Below are 19,776 nucleotides of genomic sequence, written 5' to 3'. Positions count from 1 at the left end.
GAGCTGGCAGCAACAAGAAGAGGCTGGCATCAGGGAGGAGGGCAAGGGGCCTTTCTTTGTGACATTCAGAATGGGAGGCCAGCCCACCAGAGGACCCCAGACCTGCCATCGCTTGTATAAAAATGAAGAGAGATGACCCCAAAAGCCCCCCATCTGCTCACCACACAGTGCCGGCCCCACTGGCCAGAATAAGCCAATCAGAACAAAGCCATACAAATGCAGCAAGTTTATTGGTTTAGAACTGAAAAGGAGGCGAAGAAGCGCTATATACAAGGCAGTGTCGTCGACAATTAAATAACAACATAAATAGGGGCTGCCATCCGTCGGCCAAGTGGCGCAGGTGAGGTAGAAAAAGACAAATCGGATTGGACGCGGTGGTCTCGGGTTCTCCCCTCACTCAAATGCAAATCACATGGTGGACATAACGGTCATCAGAGCTGATTGCCCCAAACAGACGTGAATTAAACAGTCAGGGCACACTGAGATGGCAATGAGCCCTTAAAGACCCCAAATGACCCTTACAAGACCCCAAATGACCCTTACAAATGACCTTCCATAGCCTCAAAGAGCCTCAATGACCTTTAAATATCTGAAATGACTTTCCAAAACCCTAAGGACCCTACAAGAGCCCAAGTGGCCTTCTATAAACTCAGTGCCCCAATGATCCTTAAAGACCCCAATGACCATCAAGACCCTGGATGACCTTCCATGACCCCAATGCCCCCCATAGACTCCCAGTGGCCCATTTCTGACGGTCCCCAAGGCTGAACACCTGATGTGCCACATTGTACTGGACAGTAGAGACCACTGGGCTCAAGTGGGTAGAGGGTCACCCTAGCTGTGCCCAGTGGCTGTGATGTCCACTCTTCTCACTCATTCACTGGTCATTTGCAACTCCCATATTGGTCACCAACTCATTTCCACTCTTTATCGTCACTTGTAATGGCTCTGTGGTGGGCTGCTGTTCCTTCCAGAGTGGGCTTTGACCAACACGGTCATGTTAGGCTCCATCCACTCGACACCGTGGATGGATTTTTTTTCCCTTCTTTTTCCTTTTTTGTCTTTTCTTCTTTTTCGTCATTTTTTAGTCTTTTTATTTTATTTTGTGTTTTGTTCTTTCCTTTAATTTTAACATTTTACCCCTTGAGTGCCACTTGTGCCCTCCCACTTTCTTTCCTCCCAGTTTCCACGTCTCTCCTGTCCCTGTCACTCTTCTTTCCTGATGTCCACTTCTGTCCACTCCTCAGGTCACCCTCCAGTCCTGCCTATTCCCGTCTACTCTCTAGCGCCCCCAGTGGTCGGGCCTACCTGTCTTTCCTGCTTCATTTCACTTTTCCCTCTCGCTGGTGCTGTACCCACTTTTAGTGCCATCCACTCTGGTCATGTGCCCCCTGGTTTAAGTGCTTGTTTATTGAGTCTAAAAGTGCTCTACCAACCATGCCAGTCCACATGGTGCCCCATGACGTGTGCCCACCCTGACATGCACAGTGGGGACGGGACACACGTCTCAACTGATCTGTTTAGGTTCCTGCCCTCCAATGCAATGGGGTGAGAGGCTTGATGCCAACATCCTCATACCCACCAGGAGTCCTGGCACTGCAGGGACCAGTTTGGGAATGCAGAAGATCAAGTGAGATGAAGAAAGCGAAGACCCCAAATGAGGACTCCAGTCCACCTTGAATTGTTTCATTTTTTGTTCTAATTTTATATTTCATCCCCTGTTTGGTGTTTTTTCTTGTGCTGCTTTTAGATGGACAGGCAAACAGCCAATCGCTGTCTTAGGTGCCACCCCATTTTTTGAAGCTGCCATCAATACACCCACCTTCTCTGTCTTTGCCCCGCCCCTCACATGTGTGCAGTCCAGGGCTCTGAACCCTGAGCTAAGGTCAGGCGGGGTCCTGGGGTTGGGTCACTCGTTTCAGTGGTCTCTATGTGGACCACTTTACAACCCAAGATGGGGGGGTGACAGGCTGGTCAATCACTATGTGTCCCTGCAGGGGGTGCTGTCAGAATATCTAGAAGGGCCACGCAACACCTTACTGTGGACATATGGAGGTGGACAGCTGACCTTCTCTCTGGACATGGGCACCCCAGAATAAACCTCCCAAAAACAATCACGACTGGACCAAAGAGCAATAGCAGTAAATAGAATGAGCGGGTGAGGAGCAGAGGGGCGTAGGGGCATCCAATCCAGTGTGCCCACCTGTACAAGTAGGGGACGGATGGACTGTGTGCACGTCCTGGTCGTGTGCTTGGACACAATCGGCTGCCAGTCATTTCCGCTTAAGCAGTCAGATAAAATGGGGGGTCTGCAAGTGCGTCCAGCAAAGCCCAAAGTTTGGAAAGCAGGGTCTGTCCTGCTCATTTTCCACGACGGCCAGCGTGCCACACTCTCCCCTGTCCTGCACTGCCTGGCGGACGAGGTCCGGCGCTCTGGACGGGGTGGTGAGTTTCCACAGATGGGAAAACAAAACGTTATCAGCCTGAGAAAGCGATAGGAGCCGCGGTGGGTGGGTGTGTGTGTGCGCGTCTGGCCAGCTCCCTCGTGGCGTCACACCCTCCATTTCCGGCCAGCTGGGCTCCTGGCGCTGATCCCCACGTCTCCTGGCTCACGTTCCGCACCCGCCTTGGCGCTCAGTGCTTGCAGGTGTACACTTCTTCTTCCTGGATGCAGGTCTGGCACTCCACATGGCAGCACCACTGCACCTGGCAGTGGCATGAGAAGGCGGTGGTCCGGAGTGCCGTGTTGTACCCCCGCCCGCAGCACAGGCTGTCACAAGTGGTCTCCTTTGCACACACCCGCCCACCTGTGCCGGGGGAATACCGAGATGGTCGGCAGAAACTGGGAGAGTCCTCCAGGTAGACAAGGTCTGTGGGACGGGGCAGCTGGCCGGAGCGCCGTGGCCCCACAAGCTCCGCCTCCCCGGTGGCCGAGTTGGTGACGCTGACAACCTTCACCGCCGACTCGTACTTGAATTTGAGCATCCTGCCCGTCTCATGAAATGGAGATAGTTGCTTCCAACAGGTTCGGACTGTGCAGGACCCCGACACTCCATGGCACTTGCAGGTGGTCTTCAGGCCACTCTTGACAGCCTGCAGAAACACAAAAGTAAGTGACAGTGACAATGGGCTCCACAACCTGAGGCAAAGTTGACAAGAAACACAACCCGGCTAATATGGCCACATTCTGGGGGCCTGTTGGAGAAGCACCTCCTTCTCAGGCTGCAGTGGGTGAAGCCATCTAGGGATGTGAAAGGGTCCTGGATCGAGGGGGTGTGTCTTTAGAGTAAAGGATTAGAGGGCGGGGCCTGTTCCACATATAATGGCCATTTATGACAGGCAGGGTGTGCTAGTGGTCCTTAGAGCTCTGCCCTGGGGTCACTAGGGTGGGTGACCTCAAACTGTTGGGGTACACCTTGGAGTCATGCACGGGGCAGTGCTTGCTGTCCAACAACAGGAGTTCCTGCAGTCTGGTCAGATATACAAGCCCACAATGTGCAAGACAACCATGACCTTTGGATGTGAAGTGTCACGTCAGTGATGGTGGTAGCCATGATCAAGCAGGGGGGCTCAATAAGACATTCCAGATACTGTTGGAAGTGACCACTGTACTCAGCTTAAGCTTTGTGGTCTTAATAGGTGGTGGTCCCCCACCAACTGGACCTGAAGATTTTCAAACTCTCCACCTGGAGTTTGCCCCTTTTGAACTGGGGGGTCACTTGAATGTTACTTTGGGTTTAGCTGTTGTGTGTTTGGTGAGTCAAATGTCATTCCAAGTGTTTGGACAACGGCCCACCAGCTGACTAGGGCATGTCTGGTTAGGTGGGATTGAGAATAAAGGCTGGTCTGATCTGAATCAAACTACTGGACTGGCAGTTGAGTCACAGATTGTCCATAATGATGGCCTGTCCAAACACCTGGTCACTCAAGAATGTACCACAACACCTCAGGTCAAAGGTCATCTGACATGAGGCCACACGTACAGAGAGATCATCTGTCCACCACCTGATGGTGACTTGGGCCAAACGTACAGGGCACTCTTTGACCCAGACATGGGAATGTGTCAAGTGGGCACTTTGGTTTGGGTGAACTCTGTGTGAGACCTAAGTGGACTTGACCATTGGAAGGAGCCACAGCTGAGAGGGTGGCAGCCGTGGGGGTGGACAAAATTGAAGACCGTCGATGGCGACCTTTGGGGGTGGGGGGGGGGTTCAGATGAATTATTCAACATCCCACCATCAGTCAGGCCCTTCTTAGAATGGGTGGACTGATGTTAACCTGACTTGTGGATGTTGCTGAGAGGCAGAAGGAGCTTCAGAAACACCTAAACCAGGCGAACGCGTCCTCAGAGGTGGTGTGGGTCATCTAAATCAACGACATGTTTGTTGTTATGCAGTGTGGCGTGTCTGTCATCTTCATAGTCAGGATATCAATCCCCTTTTTGGTCTTATTTGACAGTTAAGAAGACAATGAGCATCTCCAAACTGGAGGCAGTGGTCCTCTACTGGAAAGAGTGGTGTGCTGGTGATTTCAGAGAGGAGAAGTTTGAATCCATCAGGGTGAGGATAGAGAGGAGTGCGCGACTGACCATCAGACTGGTGCAGCAGTGGAGGTGCTGTGGACAACCAAATGGACTGTGGTGGCCTTCTATATGCTTGTCATTCTGGTACCCTATGGTCACATGATGTGACACCACAGGCTCACACCTCAGGTCAGTCCAGATGAAGACCTTTGCTCCAGTTCAGCATAAGCCAAGAGGGTGGACAGAATGCCATCTTGGTATCTTGAATGGGTGGTGCACCAATCACAGCCCTGCACACCCACCTTAGGATGGGCTGCTGAGGATCAAAAAGTTGCCTTTTATGAGGAGGCAGAAAGGGAGCCACAGGCCACTTGCATTGCCAGAGTATTGTGAGCGGCCATTTTTATTGTGTCTTTCAATATGAGCTCAGGCACAAGGCACTTACTGCTGCCGTAGTCCGATGAGCAGTCATGAACGGAAGGTAACGCGCTGAGTCTCACCAGCGCCTCCATAACGAAGTGATGGTCAAACTTTCACTTGGAGTCGTCGCTCCCGGTGACAGACACCGCGACAAAGCAGAATTGTCACCACTCATGCACCCGCCGCTTTTGGAAATGCTTTTAAATGTCAGAAGAACGACGCGAACGATCACTTTAAAGATCAAGCATCGTGCTAGCGGACATCGCAGCGCATTTATACGCGACGCCGCAGTTTGACAAGCCTAGGGAAGGCGGCGCCACGCCCAATATTTATTTTGACCAATTGCCATTTACATTGCATCGCGTGGCAAATTCCTCCTCCAATAGAATCTGGCTACTGTCAGGCGGGAACGCCACTACGGCGATGGAAGTGACGTCACGTAGTTTAAACAGTCAGGCCACATCCACGCTTGGCGGAGCTCGAAGTCTACGAAGGGGACGGGACTGAACTTTGATTCCTCACCGTTCAAAGAGGTAACCTTTAGAAAAATATGGTGTTTTAAATAGAAGGCAGCAAACCAACTCATTTTGTTAACGAACCTTTGATTCTAAGTTAATGTTGTAACATTAAAATACGTAATACTTCGTTAACGGAGAAGCGCGGGATTTTCCAGTTTGTGTAACGAGGTCATTCTGTTTTCTGAAGTCTGTTTATCGGTGTTTATTACTCGTTTATATCCGTCACTGTTTGTAAAAAAAAAAGGCAAAAGAGAGGAAGTGCAGTGTTAAAATATTTAATGTTTTAGTGTATTTAATGGAGAAGCGCGGGGTGTTACTGTGTGTGTGTTTAGGCGGTGTCACCTAATCGTGAGGTTTGTTTAACTTTTTTTAGAGGAAATGACAGATATATACGACTGCAAATACCGTCGAAGAGTGGAAACGTTTACATTTCTGCTTGTCGTTTGATAATCGCGTTTGTTGCCATTACTTATGCGCAGTGTATTAATTCTAGCGCAGATTAGCCATTTGCTGTAGGGATTCCAATCCGTGCTTCATGTGTGCTGCCAGACACGCCGTGTTAGTTTTTCTGCCACTTACAATAAAACTTCTCATTCCGTACTATTTCTAGATGTCCTACTAACAATTATACACTTGTAAACTACGCAGACGTTACTGATGCGCGACTCACGAACGATTCCTTCATTTTGAACGACTCCGTTAAAGCGCGCCGCGGGAGTGCTTTGGCGCATGCGTGATGCCGTGAGCCGCGTTCCTTCAGATTTTTAACGCGTCTGATTCGTGACTCTCGTTCACTTCACTTTACTTCGGATGGACTGTAAAAATTGGTTCAATGATTTCATGTGATTTATATATATCATTGGAAACTGGGTTCAAAAATGAACATGTAACATTTTCTCACTAAACTGTTTTTTTTGCTCTCAATTATAGTTTTAATGAAACATCAATATTGTGTTTTAATAACATTTGTTTTAAGGTAATATTTTTAATGTTAAGTTGTGTTAAGTTGGGGTGACCGTGCGGTGGCAGGTGAAGAATTGCTGGACGACAAGGAATGGGAAAAAAAAACGAAGTGCCAGAAACGCAAGACGGTCGAAGATTGTTTTGTTTTTCAAAGATCTTTAAAAAGATTTGACTAAAATATTAACTTGATTTAGAACAGAGTGAATAAACTGTAGAGCGGCACGGTGGCGCAGTGGGTAGCGCTGCTGCCTCGCAGTAAGGAGACTCAGGTTCACTTCCCGGGTCCTCCCTGTGTGGAGTTTGCATGTTCTCCCCGTGTCTGCGTGGGTTTCCTCCCAAAGACATGCAGGTCAGGTGCACAGGCGATCCTCAAATGTCCCTGGTGTGTGTGTGTGCCCTGTGGTGGGCTGGCGCCCCTGCCTTGCACCCTGTGCTGGCTGATTGGCGATCCCCGTGACCCTGTGTTAAGATATAGCAGGTTGGAAAATCACTGACTGAATAAACTGTAATCTGTTCAATTTGAATTAAATTTCTTTTCAGTTTTGTACTTAAATGACATGATGAAAAAAATCAAATTATATTTTTATTGTGTTTGTAATAGAATTGATGTTGTTTAAATAACGTACTTTTTTGCAGACCTGAGAACTCATCATGCAAGTACAATATGGGTAACGTGACAACACCTGGCATGCTGGCGTGTCCTCATTGTGTGTTTTGTGCAATGCGTTTAGTAGAATTGTTTTAAACTGAACCTACTTAACATAATTTAAAAATAACTCCCTTTGAACATTCAACACATTAGTCACACAAAACTGAATCTTATTCCAACAATTATTAGCTCTCAACTTTAGTGCAGCGCACACTTTTAATGGCTCGTTAAATTCGCCAGCGGGTATCATTCACTATTTCTTGAGAATGGAGTCATTACCCAAGAACGAGTCTCAAGTCGTCTTCATGTAGGATTCTCATTCATTCTGCATTACTTCCTCATCTTCACTGTAGTAACATGTTTTGTGCGTTTTAAAAGTTTAATATTATACTCTATGAACAGCCAGCATCTTTAGTCCTCTTATATCATACGCTAGCGTGGCTGTCCGTTTGTCTGTCCAGGATGTGAAATCGCCAGTCGCTCACAAACCGTTTGACCTGAAATTTGGTCCACATATGCTACGTGACGTCTACTGTCCGCTTTCAGGGAGATGATTGACCTCCCAGGTTATTCCTTTTTTTATTTTATTTTATTGTAGAGGGCAGCCGTGTGGCACATGCATACAGATGCCATTCTCATCCCTACCACCTTCGCCGTCACTTGCCCTACCTCTTCAGATCTTAAATCATTCTTGAGGCAGATTGAAGACACTTAAGTGCCAGCTTAAGTAATAAATTAGGGAAAATGTACCAAGCAATTGCAACACAAACACCATCAGTTTTAATGCGAAAAGATGGCGACAAAAGCAGAGAAGACGCGGGCCGCTAGGGTGGAGGAAAGAAGAGCTGCTCCGGACGCAGCAGGCACATCGACCTCCGAGCAAACGAATGATAAACGTACAGAGAAAGAAAGAGGAGGAAAGCTACAAGTCAAGTGGACTCGCTGCACGTTCTCGTTCTAGGAGTCCGCCGTTACTGCTATGATATAATATAATAATGTAATAAAGATAAGTAACATGTTGCGATTCGTTCAAGGGTGGCCAACCCTGGAAGGTTTTGCTTTTATTACGGATGAATCGACTCATTAAATTATTTTCATTTTTGAATTCAGCACCTGAAAACACACAAACAAAATCACTTGTAGTAACTGAATCAGTTTCATTGGGCAGCTTGAAAGATTTGATTCAGTCAAGTGACTCGAGATGCCCATCACCATACGCAGTCCCCTTGGTGGCGACTGATGTCACATGACGGTGGCTTCCACAACTTGGCTCTCTCGGAAGTTGCTTCATCCGCTATGGCGTCATTTGATGGGTTCAATGCCAACGACCGTGACATCCCAAGGTGGCTGCACAGGTTTTATGGGACTCTACAGCACGCCGCTGGCAGACGGGAGCCACTCTACTGTAACTTTTTTCTCCGTGTCATGGGGTCCTTAAGTGACGTTTTTTTTCATTGTGACTGGACCTAACTTTTTTTGAAGCTTCGACTCTCCTTTGCCACATGGGCACAAGTGGGCTCCACGGGCACAGCTGACGCTCTTATAAGCTCATTTAGGAGGACGCTTAGCTCCGCTGCTGCATTATGGGAAGACGCTGCCCAGAGGGCAAAAACTCTTTGACCTCTGCAAATTTATGTAGACAGGGGGAATGTTATAATAGCTAAGAAATCTGTCTATTCATCTATCTGTATAAAATAAAAATAAACAGCAGGTTAGAAAAACATTGCCCACAGCTCTGAGGCAGCCCTTTAATTTCCTCCGCATTATGCAGCAAGCTTTGTCTTGTCTGCACACACCTGGCGCGGCACTCGGGAGAATCCCGTTGACATTTCCGGGAGAAGTTGTGCGCGGCGCGCCGTTCTCAGCTGCGGGGCTTAGGAGAGACCAGGGACGGGAATGTCGGGCATCGCCTTGTGCAACCCTGCCACTCAAGTGGTCTAGATGGGCACAAATGTCACCTGAAGTGGGCTGGGAGCTTCCTTGGGTGTCGAGGGTCTTTTCCATTATCATCGGGTTTGCACGGTCTGGTTCGGGATTTCAGGGGGCATCGAGTCCTAAGCAGGAAGCAACCCTGGGACACCTTCACAGTCGCACACACACTCTCGGATTCGGAGCCAGCTGTACTTCTTCATCTTTTTTTCCCCGTTTCTTTGTGGGGTCCGCGTGTTTGACAGCACGCGCCTCCTCTCCCTCAGACCCTTTTCCTTCAAGTCTTCCTTTGCTCTGTTCATTCACCTCTGACTTCTTCCTTTCCCACCCCTCTTTTGCCCACCTATTCCTTGTCTGTCCTCAGCCCACGTCCCCTGAACTCTCTCAGCGGTGTCTGCCACATTTGCTGTACCCCCGATTGTCTCATTTCTCCTGGTCTTTTTTCGGTGACCCACATCTCCCTCTCAACATCCTCATCTCTGCCTCATCCACCGCCTTCTCATGCACTCGTATTACAACCTGAGTCTCGACTCCATGCACCATTCCGGGTCTGAAAGTCCTCATCTTTAACTCCCCCTTGATACTTCAGTGCCCTCTCCCAGTTGATCCATCTGTGGTTTATCTCTGCCAGCAGTTCTCCATCTTGAGCTACCGCGGACCCTCGGTATTTAGACTTGTGCACGCGTTCAGCGGCTCCGCTGCTCCTCGCACTTTACATCGTCTTCTTCCTATTTGTCTTCGGTCCTCTTATCTGCCAAAGCCACTCGCCATCCTTCTGACTTCCTCTCTGTGTCCTCCTTTCTGGTGTCACACAACACAATGTCATCCGTACAAAGCCTGCACGTGGTGGTGGTGTGTGGGGGACTAACAAGATCTCCATCACCAGAGGGCTAAAGAAGACCCTCCTGCTACACGGGGGTCCTCCCTCACACAGGTCCTAGACCATCCACTACCACAACAAACGTAACTCTTAGGTCAGCGGGGAGAACTGAAAGAGGACAACGTCTGATGGCCCCCCAGTCTCGACGCCCGTCCCCAACGTCTGCCTGTAATGATAGCTGCGAGTCCGCAATTCGGGTGCCGCCATGGCGATTCTCAAAATTAGTGCCTAAAATGTGCAAAGAGGGCCGCTCAGGAATCGCTATGGTAACCAAAATAGCGAACTGCCCGAGTAACTTGAACCCCAAGCGGCTGCCGTTTCTTCATTTCAGGTTTTCCCCACCCACGGGGTCCGCATGGCTTTTTTTTTTTATTTTTTAAGTGTGACTCGTTGTAAAAGGCGCTATAAAGAAGAACAGACTGTGTCGTCAGTAGACTGATAAGAAGTGACGGTGCCCTACAGTGGACTGGTACTCCACCCAGGCTTGGTTCCTGCCATGCCCCCAGTGCTGCCAGGATGGGCATTGACCCCAGACGGTGGGTTTCACATTGTACGTTCATTTATTGCGGTAGATGTCAGGACATGCAGTGGTGGCTGTTTGCCCATAAAGGAGCTACTCCTCCCACAGCATGCCACCTGTCACCATGCTGTCCCCTTCAACGTGGCCATCGCTCAGCACTGCCCCTTGTGGTAGTTTGTCAGTGAGTCAGTCTGCTTATGGTGTGCTGCAGGCCAAGTGAGGGTGTTTTGCCTGGTGGGAACGGGCACTTTAAATCTCTGGTGTAATTCTTAGGGACACCACCAGCAGGTGCTGTTTCACATGAGTTTCAGAGGGATGGCTGACTTGAAGAAGACGGAGGAGAAATCAAGACCCCTCTAAATGGGCAGTAAGGGGGCCACTTTACCATGGGGTGGGTAGTACAATGCTGGAAGCTGCAACTCAAACTGAACTGGCTGAGGTCTCCATATTAATTTCATTGCTAAACCCATCAGTAACTCCCAGTGAGTGGGCACAGCAGATCAGCAAATGTGGAGCTGTCTGAGCTTGGCCTTCTACAAATCGAGACAATGGAGGTCGCGCTGAACTGTTATGGCTACCCAGGGGCACAGAGAGCAGGTGTCCGCTTGGGTGGAGGAAGTCCTTGAGTGACCGGCCTCTTCTCCGCCCACACAATGATTACCCCATTTAGCCCCGCCCCTAAGTGAAGCCAGTTGGAAGCGGCTCGGCCAAGTGCTCAAGGACAGGAGTGGGCCTCGCTCATCCAGCTGCTTCTAGTGCCCCCCTCCTGTCTCATCCAGCAGAGAAATTTAGCTTTGCGGGCCCATCTAACCCATCTCCCCTGCCCCTCGTAGCCCTTGGGGCTCACTTACCCGGATGCCCGCCTCAGTGTTGTGCATGTCTGCTCGTGCCCGCAGGTCTTTGCTGATCTTCCTCTGGCCCAGGAAGTTCTTAAGGAACTTGGTGCTGTACTTGAGGTTGTCCCCGCAGACGCCCCACTGCCAGGCCTCCCGGTGCTCCAGGTCTGACGAGTCGTCACACGTGCACCTCTCCATGCGCCCAGAGCTGCAGGCCTTGGCCAGCGAGTGGGTGAGAGCAGCCGAGGACATCGCAAACAGGAAGGCCGTCTCCTTGAACCCTGAAAAAAAAAGCCATCCGAGTCAGTGATGTGCCCCCAATTCTCATCTCTATCAGTTCCAGGGCAGCACTGTGGCACAGCTCAGCTCAGTTTTAAAAACTAGTGACCACGCCAGGGCCGCCCAACAAGGTTTAGGATGTCACAACCTGCTGATGCACTTCAAAGAGCCTGTAGTTGAGGCTGTGCACGGTTTGGGATTGTGAGTGAGAGATGCCCCTCTGCTTGTGTTTGTGCCCACCATGTGCAGGTTAGTGTGGGCCACACCTCAACGCCCTGTAATGTTAAGTATGTACGAGGAAAGGCGCTATAAAAAAATGCAGGCTGAGTGCAGGTCATAGGTGTCTGAAGCTGCTTTTTATTGAGCAGGACCGGTCCTGGACTGACCAATGAGGTGCCCCTTTTTGGGAGCAGAACCCGGGGATGCCTCGCTGCCCAATTTCGAAACTGAAGTGACGAGCCTTGGACGAGTGCAGTGCATCCATGACACAAGCTGCCTCCCGCTCTGTGAACAGCAGGGGGCGCCCGAAGGTGCAGTGGACAAGGCGAAGGGACGGCGGTGACGTCACGCGCCGACTTCAATTCGAGGTCGCCTTGAGGCGCATCCTCGCCCCCCGCCGCCGAAGAGAATTAAATTCACAGGGGAAAGAAGCGCGTGGAAATCCGCAGCCCCGCACTTATCTCCGCGGCTTCGTGAGCGCCGGCCGCTCCAGCTGGGAGCTTTTGGATGACATTAATTGCTATTTTGACTAGCGAGCATCGCGCCCAGATAAGCAGCGGCCGCTGCAACGCCCTTTTCCTCTGGGAACGGGACGGCTTTCCCAGCTAAAAATACCCGCCGGAGGGCGCTGGCCGGCTAGCCCACCAGAGCCGGGGGGGCTGACTATGCGAGTCATGGGGGCGCGAATTGACAATCCTCACTAACGAATACAAAAATAAATTAACTATAAGGCTTATATGGCGTCATGCAAGGCGACGTTTAGCAGTAAAGAACCCCAAACCGATTATAAGGGCTCTGCGTATTCTTCAGCGCTCCGACACATTACCACCTGGTGGGGGGGTCAAGGCCCTATATTCATTAACGTGTACACGATGTAGCCCCTTTTCTTTCATTTTATAGCGCTAAATTCTCACTTGAGACAAACCAGTTACTATCCCTTATATATAGTGCCTTTATATCTATAATCTGAAATAGCGTGTCTAACGTACTGCCCTTTCTACCTGTTATATTGTTCCTTTCACATCTGCCTGTTAGGTAGCATCTATCTATCTATCTATCTAGTTATACATTTTTCCATCTAGCTAGCATATAGTGCCTTTCACGTTCTATCTGTATATTATATAGCGCCTTTCCAATCTGCCTATGCCTTTCATGTCTGTTATATCCCACCCTTTTATCTCTTTCTGTCTATAATTTTGTGCCTTTCACTTTCTATCTTGATATCGTGCCCTTTTCTGTCCATCCAGGATATAGTGTCTTTCACTTTCTAGCAATGTATCTATCATATAGATAGACAGACAGATACTTTATTCACAAGTAGTAAAAAAAGTAAGAAAAAGTGTCCAGGGAACAAATCCACATAAAAGAAAGTGATAGGAGTGATCATTAAAATAGAGAAAAAGGTAGAAAAACAAAGTCGTACACGGAGCTGCTGGAAAAGCTGCCACTCGTGGCGGTGCCCGAGTCATTTAGTGCCTTTCACGGTCTGTCATTGGGCCTTTTTCTGTTTAGCAGTACGTTTCACATTCTGTCTGCCTGTCTGATATTTATCGTTTCTTATATGATGCCTGTCATGTCTGACTGTGAATTTTGTTATGCCTTTTTTATCAATATAAAACACAGTGCCTTTCACTTTTCTATGTATTTTACATTATAGCATTTCTTTTTTCTGTCCACATATAATATAGTGCCTTTCATGTCGGTCAGTGTATTATATCCTGCCTTTTTCTATCGCTCCAAGACAGTAGACTGGTGTCTCTCCTAATGCCTTTCATTTTTCTATCTATCTGTCTGTCATTATTCCAGGCCTTTTTTGTCTGGCTATAATATAGTGCCTTTCACATTCTATATTATATCATCTCTTTCTAATCTACCTGTGTGATGTTTATGGTGTCTTTCGTGTCTGTCCATGGTGCCATTATCTAATATATAGTGCCTTTCACCTCCTATCTATCTAAACCTCACAAATGATTTTCCACTGAGGCTCTTAAACTGAAGTTATCCGTCCATTTCCTTTAAAACATCTCCACATACACAAAATAAAAACTTCACAGACGGACCTCCTGAGTGAAGACCCCGGTGACGTGTAAGCCCAGCGGCACTCCAGCGGGTGCAGGGCCCGAACATACCAGACAGAGGGCACACACGCTCTCTCTCTCACAGACCCCCAGGTCGGCTCGACATGCCGAGGACGCCCCAGCCTGTCCCCCCAGACACGGTGCTCACCTCTCTTGAGGAGGCTGCGGCGGCCGTCCAGACTGCAGTTCCAGCGCTCGCTCCTGAGCTGGTAGTGACACTCCAGCAGGCTGAGGCGCACCGAGTCCCGCAGCGTTTCGGCCAGGCCCGGTTCCCTCCGGCACAGCCGCTTCTGTTTGCGCGTGAGCTTCAGCTGCTCGCACTGCTTGAGGTGGACCCGCCCGGGCGGAGTGTCCCCGGGCTGGGGAAGCGTAGCGGGCAGCAGCGCCACGGGCTCCTTGCCGGTCAACCTGCGGAGAGGAAAAAGTTATTGAGCTGCGTAGGCAGGTGCCAAGATGAACCGGGGCCATTACGTGTGGGTGGCTGATGCTGTCCCGATCAAAGTGTGGAAGGCATGAAGTGACACACGGAAGTGCAGGATCAGGCAGCCCTGACCCCCTGATGCTGTGAAATCGAGATCATTGAACCCCAGCTAGAACGGGGCCATAGAGGATGTCTGGGGTCCTTGTAGATGTTGCGGATGGTCAATCAATGGAGGGACAAGGAAAAGTTTTTTTTTTTTATTATTTGGGTTTAGAGTGACATTAATGTGGATTACTTCAAACCAATCCGGTTATCAAACTAATATACGAGCATTATATAACTTGTGTTGCGCTTATTTTTTTATTGCTTTTTAAAGTAATCTGGGAGTTTATTTCTTGTTTTGTTCACAAAGTCTTGTGTCTTTATCTAAAGATGAAGCCTCGGAATGCGGCGATAAATGAACTGAACATTCTGCGCGCGCTTATGACGTTGAAGAAGAACCACAAGGTTGGCGGCCATAGTCTGTCTTGTTATAAACGACTGTGGACCCCAGAGGTTCGTTTTCTCCAAGAATGCCGTTAACCCGACTTTTAGTTTTCTTCTGGTCAGACCCCAATTCGAATGCTTGTTATCCGACATTTTTTCTCATCAAGCATAAATTCCAGCCGTGTATTCGGTTGTCGTGTTTGTAAATGACGCTGACTTCTAGTTGTGCGTTACCGCAGGATCGCTAACAGCTTCGTGCCTCGAGCCCGTGCCAGTGAAGAGCGCTATACAGCAACACATTGAAATGACTCGGACGACCCCTCAGCGCGGAGCCCACCCTTCCCCTCGAGACTGTCGTCGGGCCTGCTGTGGCAGGTCAGGTCACCTTGAGACATGCCGGTCAAAAGTCCACCGCCCACCACGCCACCCAGTGGACCTCCACTTACGGCCTTCAGTGGATTCGGCCCCCGAATATCAAATCATCAGGTGGTGGGGGGACAACAACAGAAAATGAAAGATCAAGACGACGATGGCCTCAGCAGCTCCATGAAATCGAGGACAAGGACATTGAAGGAAAGGACGACAGAAAGCAACGGAGATGGCGTATGCCAGTTAGGCCTTACCCACCTGGCACGGCAAGTTCACATACACGGGGACCATCTGGACCACCCAATTAGGAAGAAAATAATGCGAGATACAGACTGAGCAATCCACTGGGCACGAGGTGCCAGCCATCCCTGGACGGAGTGCGCCAGTCCACCGTAGGGCACACATTTACACGCATCTTGGCCATGTGGCATCATCATCATATCCTAGATATATGTGGTATGAATAAACGGCTTTATTTAAAGAACAGGGGGCGCCGCGATTTTCGGATTAAGAGACTGGAGGCCGAAAAAGAGGGAACGGGGTAAAGAAAAAGAGAATTTAATTAGAAAACTAAATAAGTGGGTTTGTAAACGGAGAAAGAAGGAGAGATGGAAGTAAACATAAAATGAAATAAAATTAACATCTACAGATGAAGCAAGACGAGTGGAGACCGCAGGGCCGGGAAAATCAACGCGCAGACTTGGAAGACGCGGCTGTCTGGGACTTAATAATAATAATAAAGTTAAAGTTGAGTTGATCAATTATTATTATTATTAACAATAGCAGCTGTTAGTACTTGGATTGTTGTAATTATTTATGTTCTTGCTATGACAACGGTAATTACAAGTTATATTAATAATAGTAATACATACAATACAAATCTGAAAGTAACAAGCGCATCTACGCTTCGAGCGGAAGTTTTTGCCCCCCGTATGCCTTTCTTGTTTCTTTCTTGCCCTTTTAAGTCATTTTATGTCTTATGTGACTTTCCACTTTAGGAACATATATAGGAACTCTATATCAATTGTCTGTTTAATTATTTATATTAATATTTATGTTTTTACATGTTTTTATTGACAGCCGTTCAGAGGGTCGCCTCGCAGGCCCACATCTAATCGTTGGCGCCTTCTCTGCGGTCTTCTTCCCCGACATCAATGGCTGTCATTTCAAATTTTGGGATTGTGCAAAAAAACAAAAAAAAAAAAAAACGCACACAAATTCGCCGGTCGGATTCCACTAGAAAGTCGCCGCAGGGACCCTTTTTGTCACTTCGAGTTTCGTTTCTCACTGGCCCGCGCGGTCCCCCAGTCGGTGTGCTGTCGCTCTTTTTGGGGTCTGCGGTCTCCCCTTTAGGTTCTCTTTTCTCCGCCGCTGTGTTTTTTTCTTGCCTTGCCGTTCATCTTTTCCCAGGTCTACGTGTGCTCGGTGGGCTCTACGAGGTTGTCCTCCGTTGCTTTGGAAAGCGGGACTTGACTAACAAAGTCCAATATGGAGGCGACTTGAAATTAATTAAAGTTTAAACTCGAAGTTGAAACACCGTGTTAAATGAGGTGTTGTGCTGTTAAAAAGTGTAAATGTGGAAAGAGCGGTAGAAACGCTTCAGGTGGGCTTACTGAAGACCCGCAACGAAACGAACGAACTGTAAATGGAATAAAGTTATGAAATCTTCAAAGGCGCTTAATATGATCGAGAGCCGGGCGTGTAAACCGAGCCAATAAAACAGCGCTTTATTAATGGGTGTATTTTTGTTTATTTATTTATTTACGCTAATAACGCCTGTTTAATGTTTATTGTATTTGTTTGCCTTTCTCTTGTGCTCCTTCTGATTTTATTTCTTATTTAGTTTTGCCGCTCGTTAATCCGACATTGATGGCCGCGCCGCAGTCACGGATTAGCAAAGCTTTTCACTAAACCGACAGTCCCGCAGCTCATCTGAGGTAATCGTGAGATTTGAGTTTATTTCAATTGCTTTTCTTTCACGTAAATCGCGATTCGGTCCGCCTTGTTTGCCTCGACGGCTCGGAAGTGAGTGACATTTGTGACGAAGCCCCTGAATATTGTGAAAAACGCGAGGTACTTTAATTTATTAAAATCATTTAAGGGCACATCAATGGCGGCAGGCTTAGCGTGTGGAGGAGCTGCTAAGTTTGTTTCGGCATCGCTTTAATGCAAGGACTACACTACAGTATGTCACAATTGGCGCTCACAAATGAAAATTCTCTTTAAAAACAACAACAACAGCAGCATAACATTAAAAAAAAAAAAACAATAGGATTTCATTGTCATCTGGAACGAGGATTAGATACTTGGACGGACATAAAAGGCACTATATAAATAGACAGATAAACAAGGTACTATGAAAAATAGACATAAAAGGCACTATATAATAGATAAGGTGCTGTATACAATTAATACACAAATAGATGTAAAAGGCAGTATATAATAGATAAGGTACTATACAAAACAGATAAGCATAAAAGGCGCTATAAAATAGATATAAAATGTGCAGTATAGATCAGCACTACAGATATAAAAGGCAGTATATAATAGATCTACAGATTAATATAAGATGCACTATATAACAGATAGATATAAGGTACTATAAAAACAGAAGGATTAAAGGCACTACATAAAGCTAAATGCATACATGGATGCGAACGGCGCTATAAAACAAACAGATAAATATGAATGACACTAGATAATAGATAAATATTAAAGGAACTATAAGCACTATATAAAATAGAAAGACAGTGAAAGGCACTATATAATAGATAGAGTGATCGATTGATTGGTGCTTCATTTCGTGTCTTTCTCGCGATTTTCCTCTGGTCTTCATTTTTTTTTCCCTGTATACCGGAGTCGCGAGATACCCCTCAAGACAAGTACCGATCTCGATGGCAGACCCCCGTCCCGTCAGCCCCAGGTAATATGAGGAGCTGCAGCGGTCCGGCTTCGAGTGAACGCGTACGGCATGGAGGGTTGCGCGCGGCCCGCGTGGACTGGCATTTTCGGAGGGCACTGATGAGGACGAGGCACGCGGTGTCCGCTGGTGACACACGCTGAGCGCAGCCACAATAACTGGTTCCGCTGTTAAACCGGGCGGAGAACACAACGTGAGGAGCCCCTCGGAAAGGGCCGACCACCTCCAGAAGGCCACCTGAAACTTAATCAGCGCGACTTCTCTTCATGTTAATGAATGATAAGAAGCGCATAGAAATAGAAATTCTAAATGCTACAAATGACCGCTGACATCGAGCACTTCTGGCGATTCCTTTCCTTTTTTCTTTCGAGCCGAAACGCACCAATGACACACGAGTCACCACCGGCAGAATTGAGACGGTCAGCCCAATCCAGAGGACGAGCACGGCAATAAACCGGAGAGTTGGGACTCGATCACCTTAAACAAACCTCTGTGAGATATTAAAATGGAGTGCTGCGCCGGTCCGCTAGTAACCCATATGAAAGGCGCTATATAGTTCTTACCGTCTGTAAACGACTTCGCCAACACCATTAAATCCTTGGGGTGAAAGGCGCTATACACACGTCCTTTCCTTGTTCTGCGTGACGACCAGGCGAGCTCAGGGTCGTGGAGGTGACGACTGTCAGCCAGCAGCAGGCGACACGAAGACCCTGAAGATAATAAAATATTAAAACGTTTAAACGGCATTTCGGGACGATTTGCGCTTTAGCAAATGTGATATTAATAAATCGATTACTTTATTTATTATTTATTCCCAACAGTAGACGAGGAGTGTCCCATTAATATATATTTTAAACGCCAGTCAGTTTTGGCAGAAATGAAGCGGTCGTGGTCGGGGCCATCGATGACCATTTCTTTAGTGCCCACCACCCCGGCAGGACATCACCCTGCCAGTTTTCATCCCGGCTGCCGTTCTTGCCAGTCTGTAAGCCGCTATATAACAGACTGTACCCTACGGTGTTACCTCAAGCCCTCCACAGGTGATTTCACTTCATCGTTTTGAAATCCGAACTTCTTTTTTTTTTTCTACAAAGCGAGGCCGGTCGAGTGGTCATGAAGAGCCTCCCTCAGATTCTAACAGAACCTAAGAAACTGGACAAAGCAGAGGAGACCACTCCGTCTTCTTGTCGCTCGTCTGCTGCTCAGCTAATAGCTGAAGTGACCCCTACATCTGAACCACGCAAAAGACCCTGCCCTACCCGGGGGGCTCTCCTTTCATTCGAGACAGCTGAAGCACCAGAAAGGCACAGATAGACAGACAGAAAATCTGCAGTGAGGCTGACCCGAAGAACGCGGAGGCGTGCAGCACCAGTCCGAGGAGGGCAGCGCAGCGCAGCAGGCAGGCGGTCCTGGGGAGCCCGGGGCGCATGGTGGCGGCGGAGATCCGCACCTCATCTCGCTGTCACAGGATATCCCCGCGGTCCGCAGTGGCGCGCTCTTAAAGGGGTCGACTCCGAGTTCGCGCTCTGATTGGCGGGCGTGTCTAAGCCCCGCCCCCGGGAGGCGGGCGGTCAGGCGACAGGTAAATGTACCTGCACGGGGACGGAGAGAAAGCACCCGTTGGCCTCTTCCAATCACGAGCGGCGATCTCCACGGTTTCCCCAAGTGTTTGGCGACAGAAGCTGCGCCGGCGTCGGTGGCACAAAGGCTCTTGTTGTGTTTATTTATTTTTTTCGTGGGGGGGGGTTTGGCGTTTGCGTGTTTCTT

At 48.5% G+C, this 19,776-nt stretch overlaps 1 protein-coding gene across 1 annotated transcript; it reads right to left on the bottom strand.

Annotated features, from left to right (window-relative positions):
• Window positions 1-211: 211 nt before the first annotated feature.
• On the bottom strand, window positions 212-19,465 carry wnt9b (wingless-type MMTV integration site family, member 9B). Its single transcript, XM_039739859.1, has 4 exons — window positions 19,353-19,465; window positions 13,962-14,221; window positions 11,253-11,518; window positions 212-3,093 (listed from the first exon to the last, which is right to left on the bottom strand). The coding sequence occupies exons 1-4, from the start codon at window positions 19,436-19,438 to the stop codon at window positions 2,635-2,637; spliced, it is 1,071 nt and encodes a 356-aa protein (XP_039595793.1). The 5' UTR covers window positions 19,439-19,465; the 3' UTR covers window positions 212-2,634.
• Between the last annotated feature and the right edge of the window lie 311 nt (window positions 19,466-19,776).

The sequence above is a fragment of the Polypterus senegalus genome, chromosome 17, assembly GCF_016835505.1.
Source record: "Polypterus senegalus isolate Bchr_013 chromosome 17, ASM1683550v1, whole genome shotgun sequence".
Classification (NCBI taxonomy): Eukaryota; Metazoa; Chordata; class Cladistia; order Polypteriformes; family Polypteridae; genus Polypterus; species Polypterus senegalus.
This window is presented reverse-complemented; position numbering and strand designations above follow the sequence as displayed.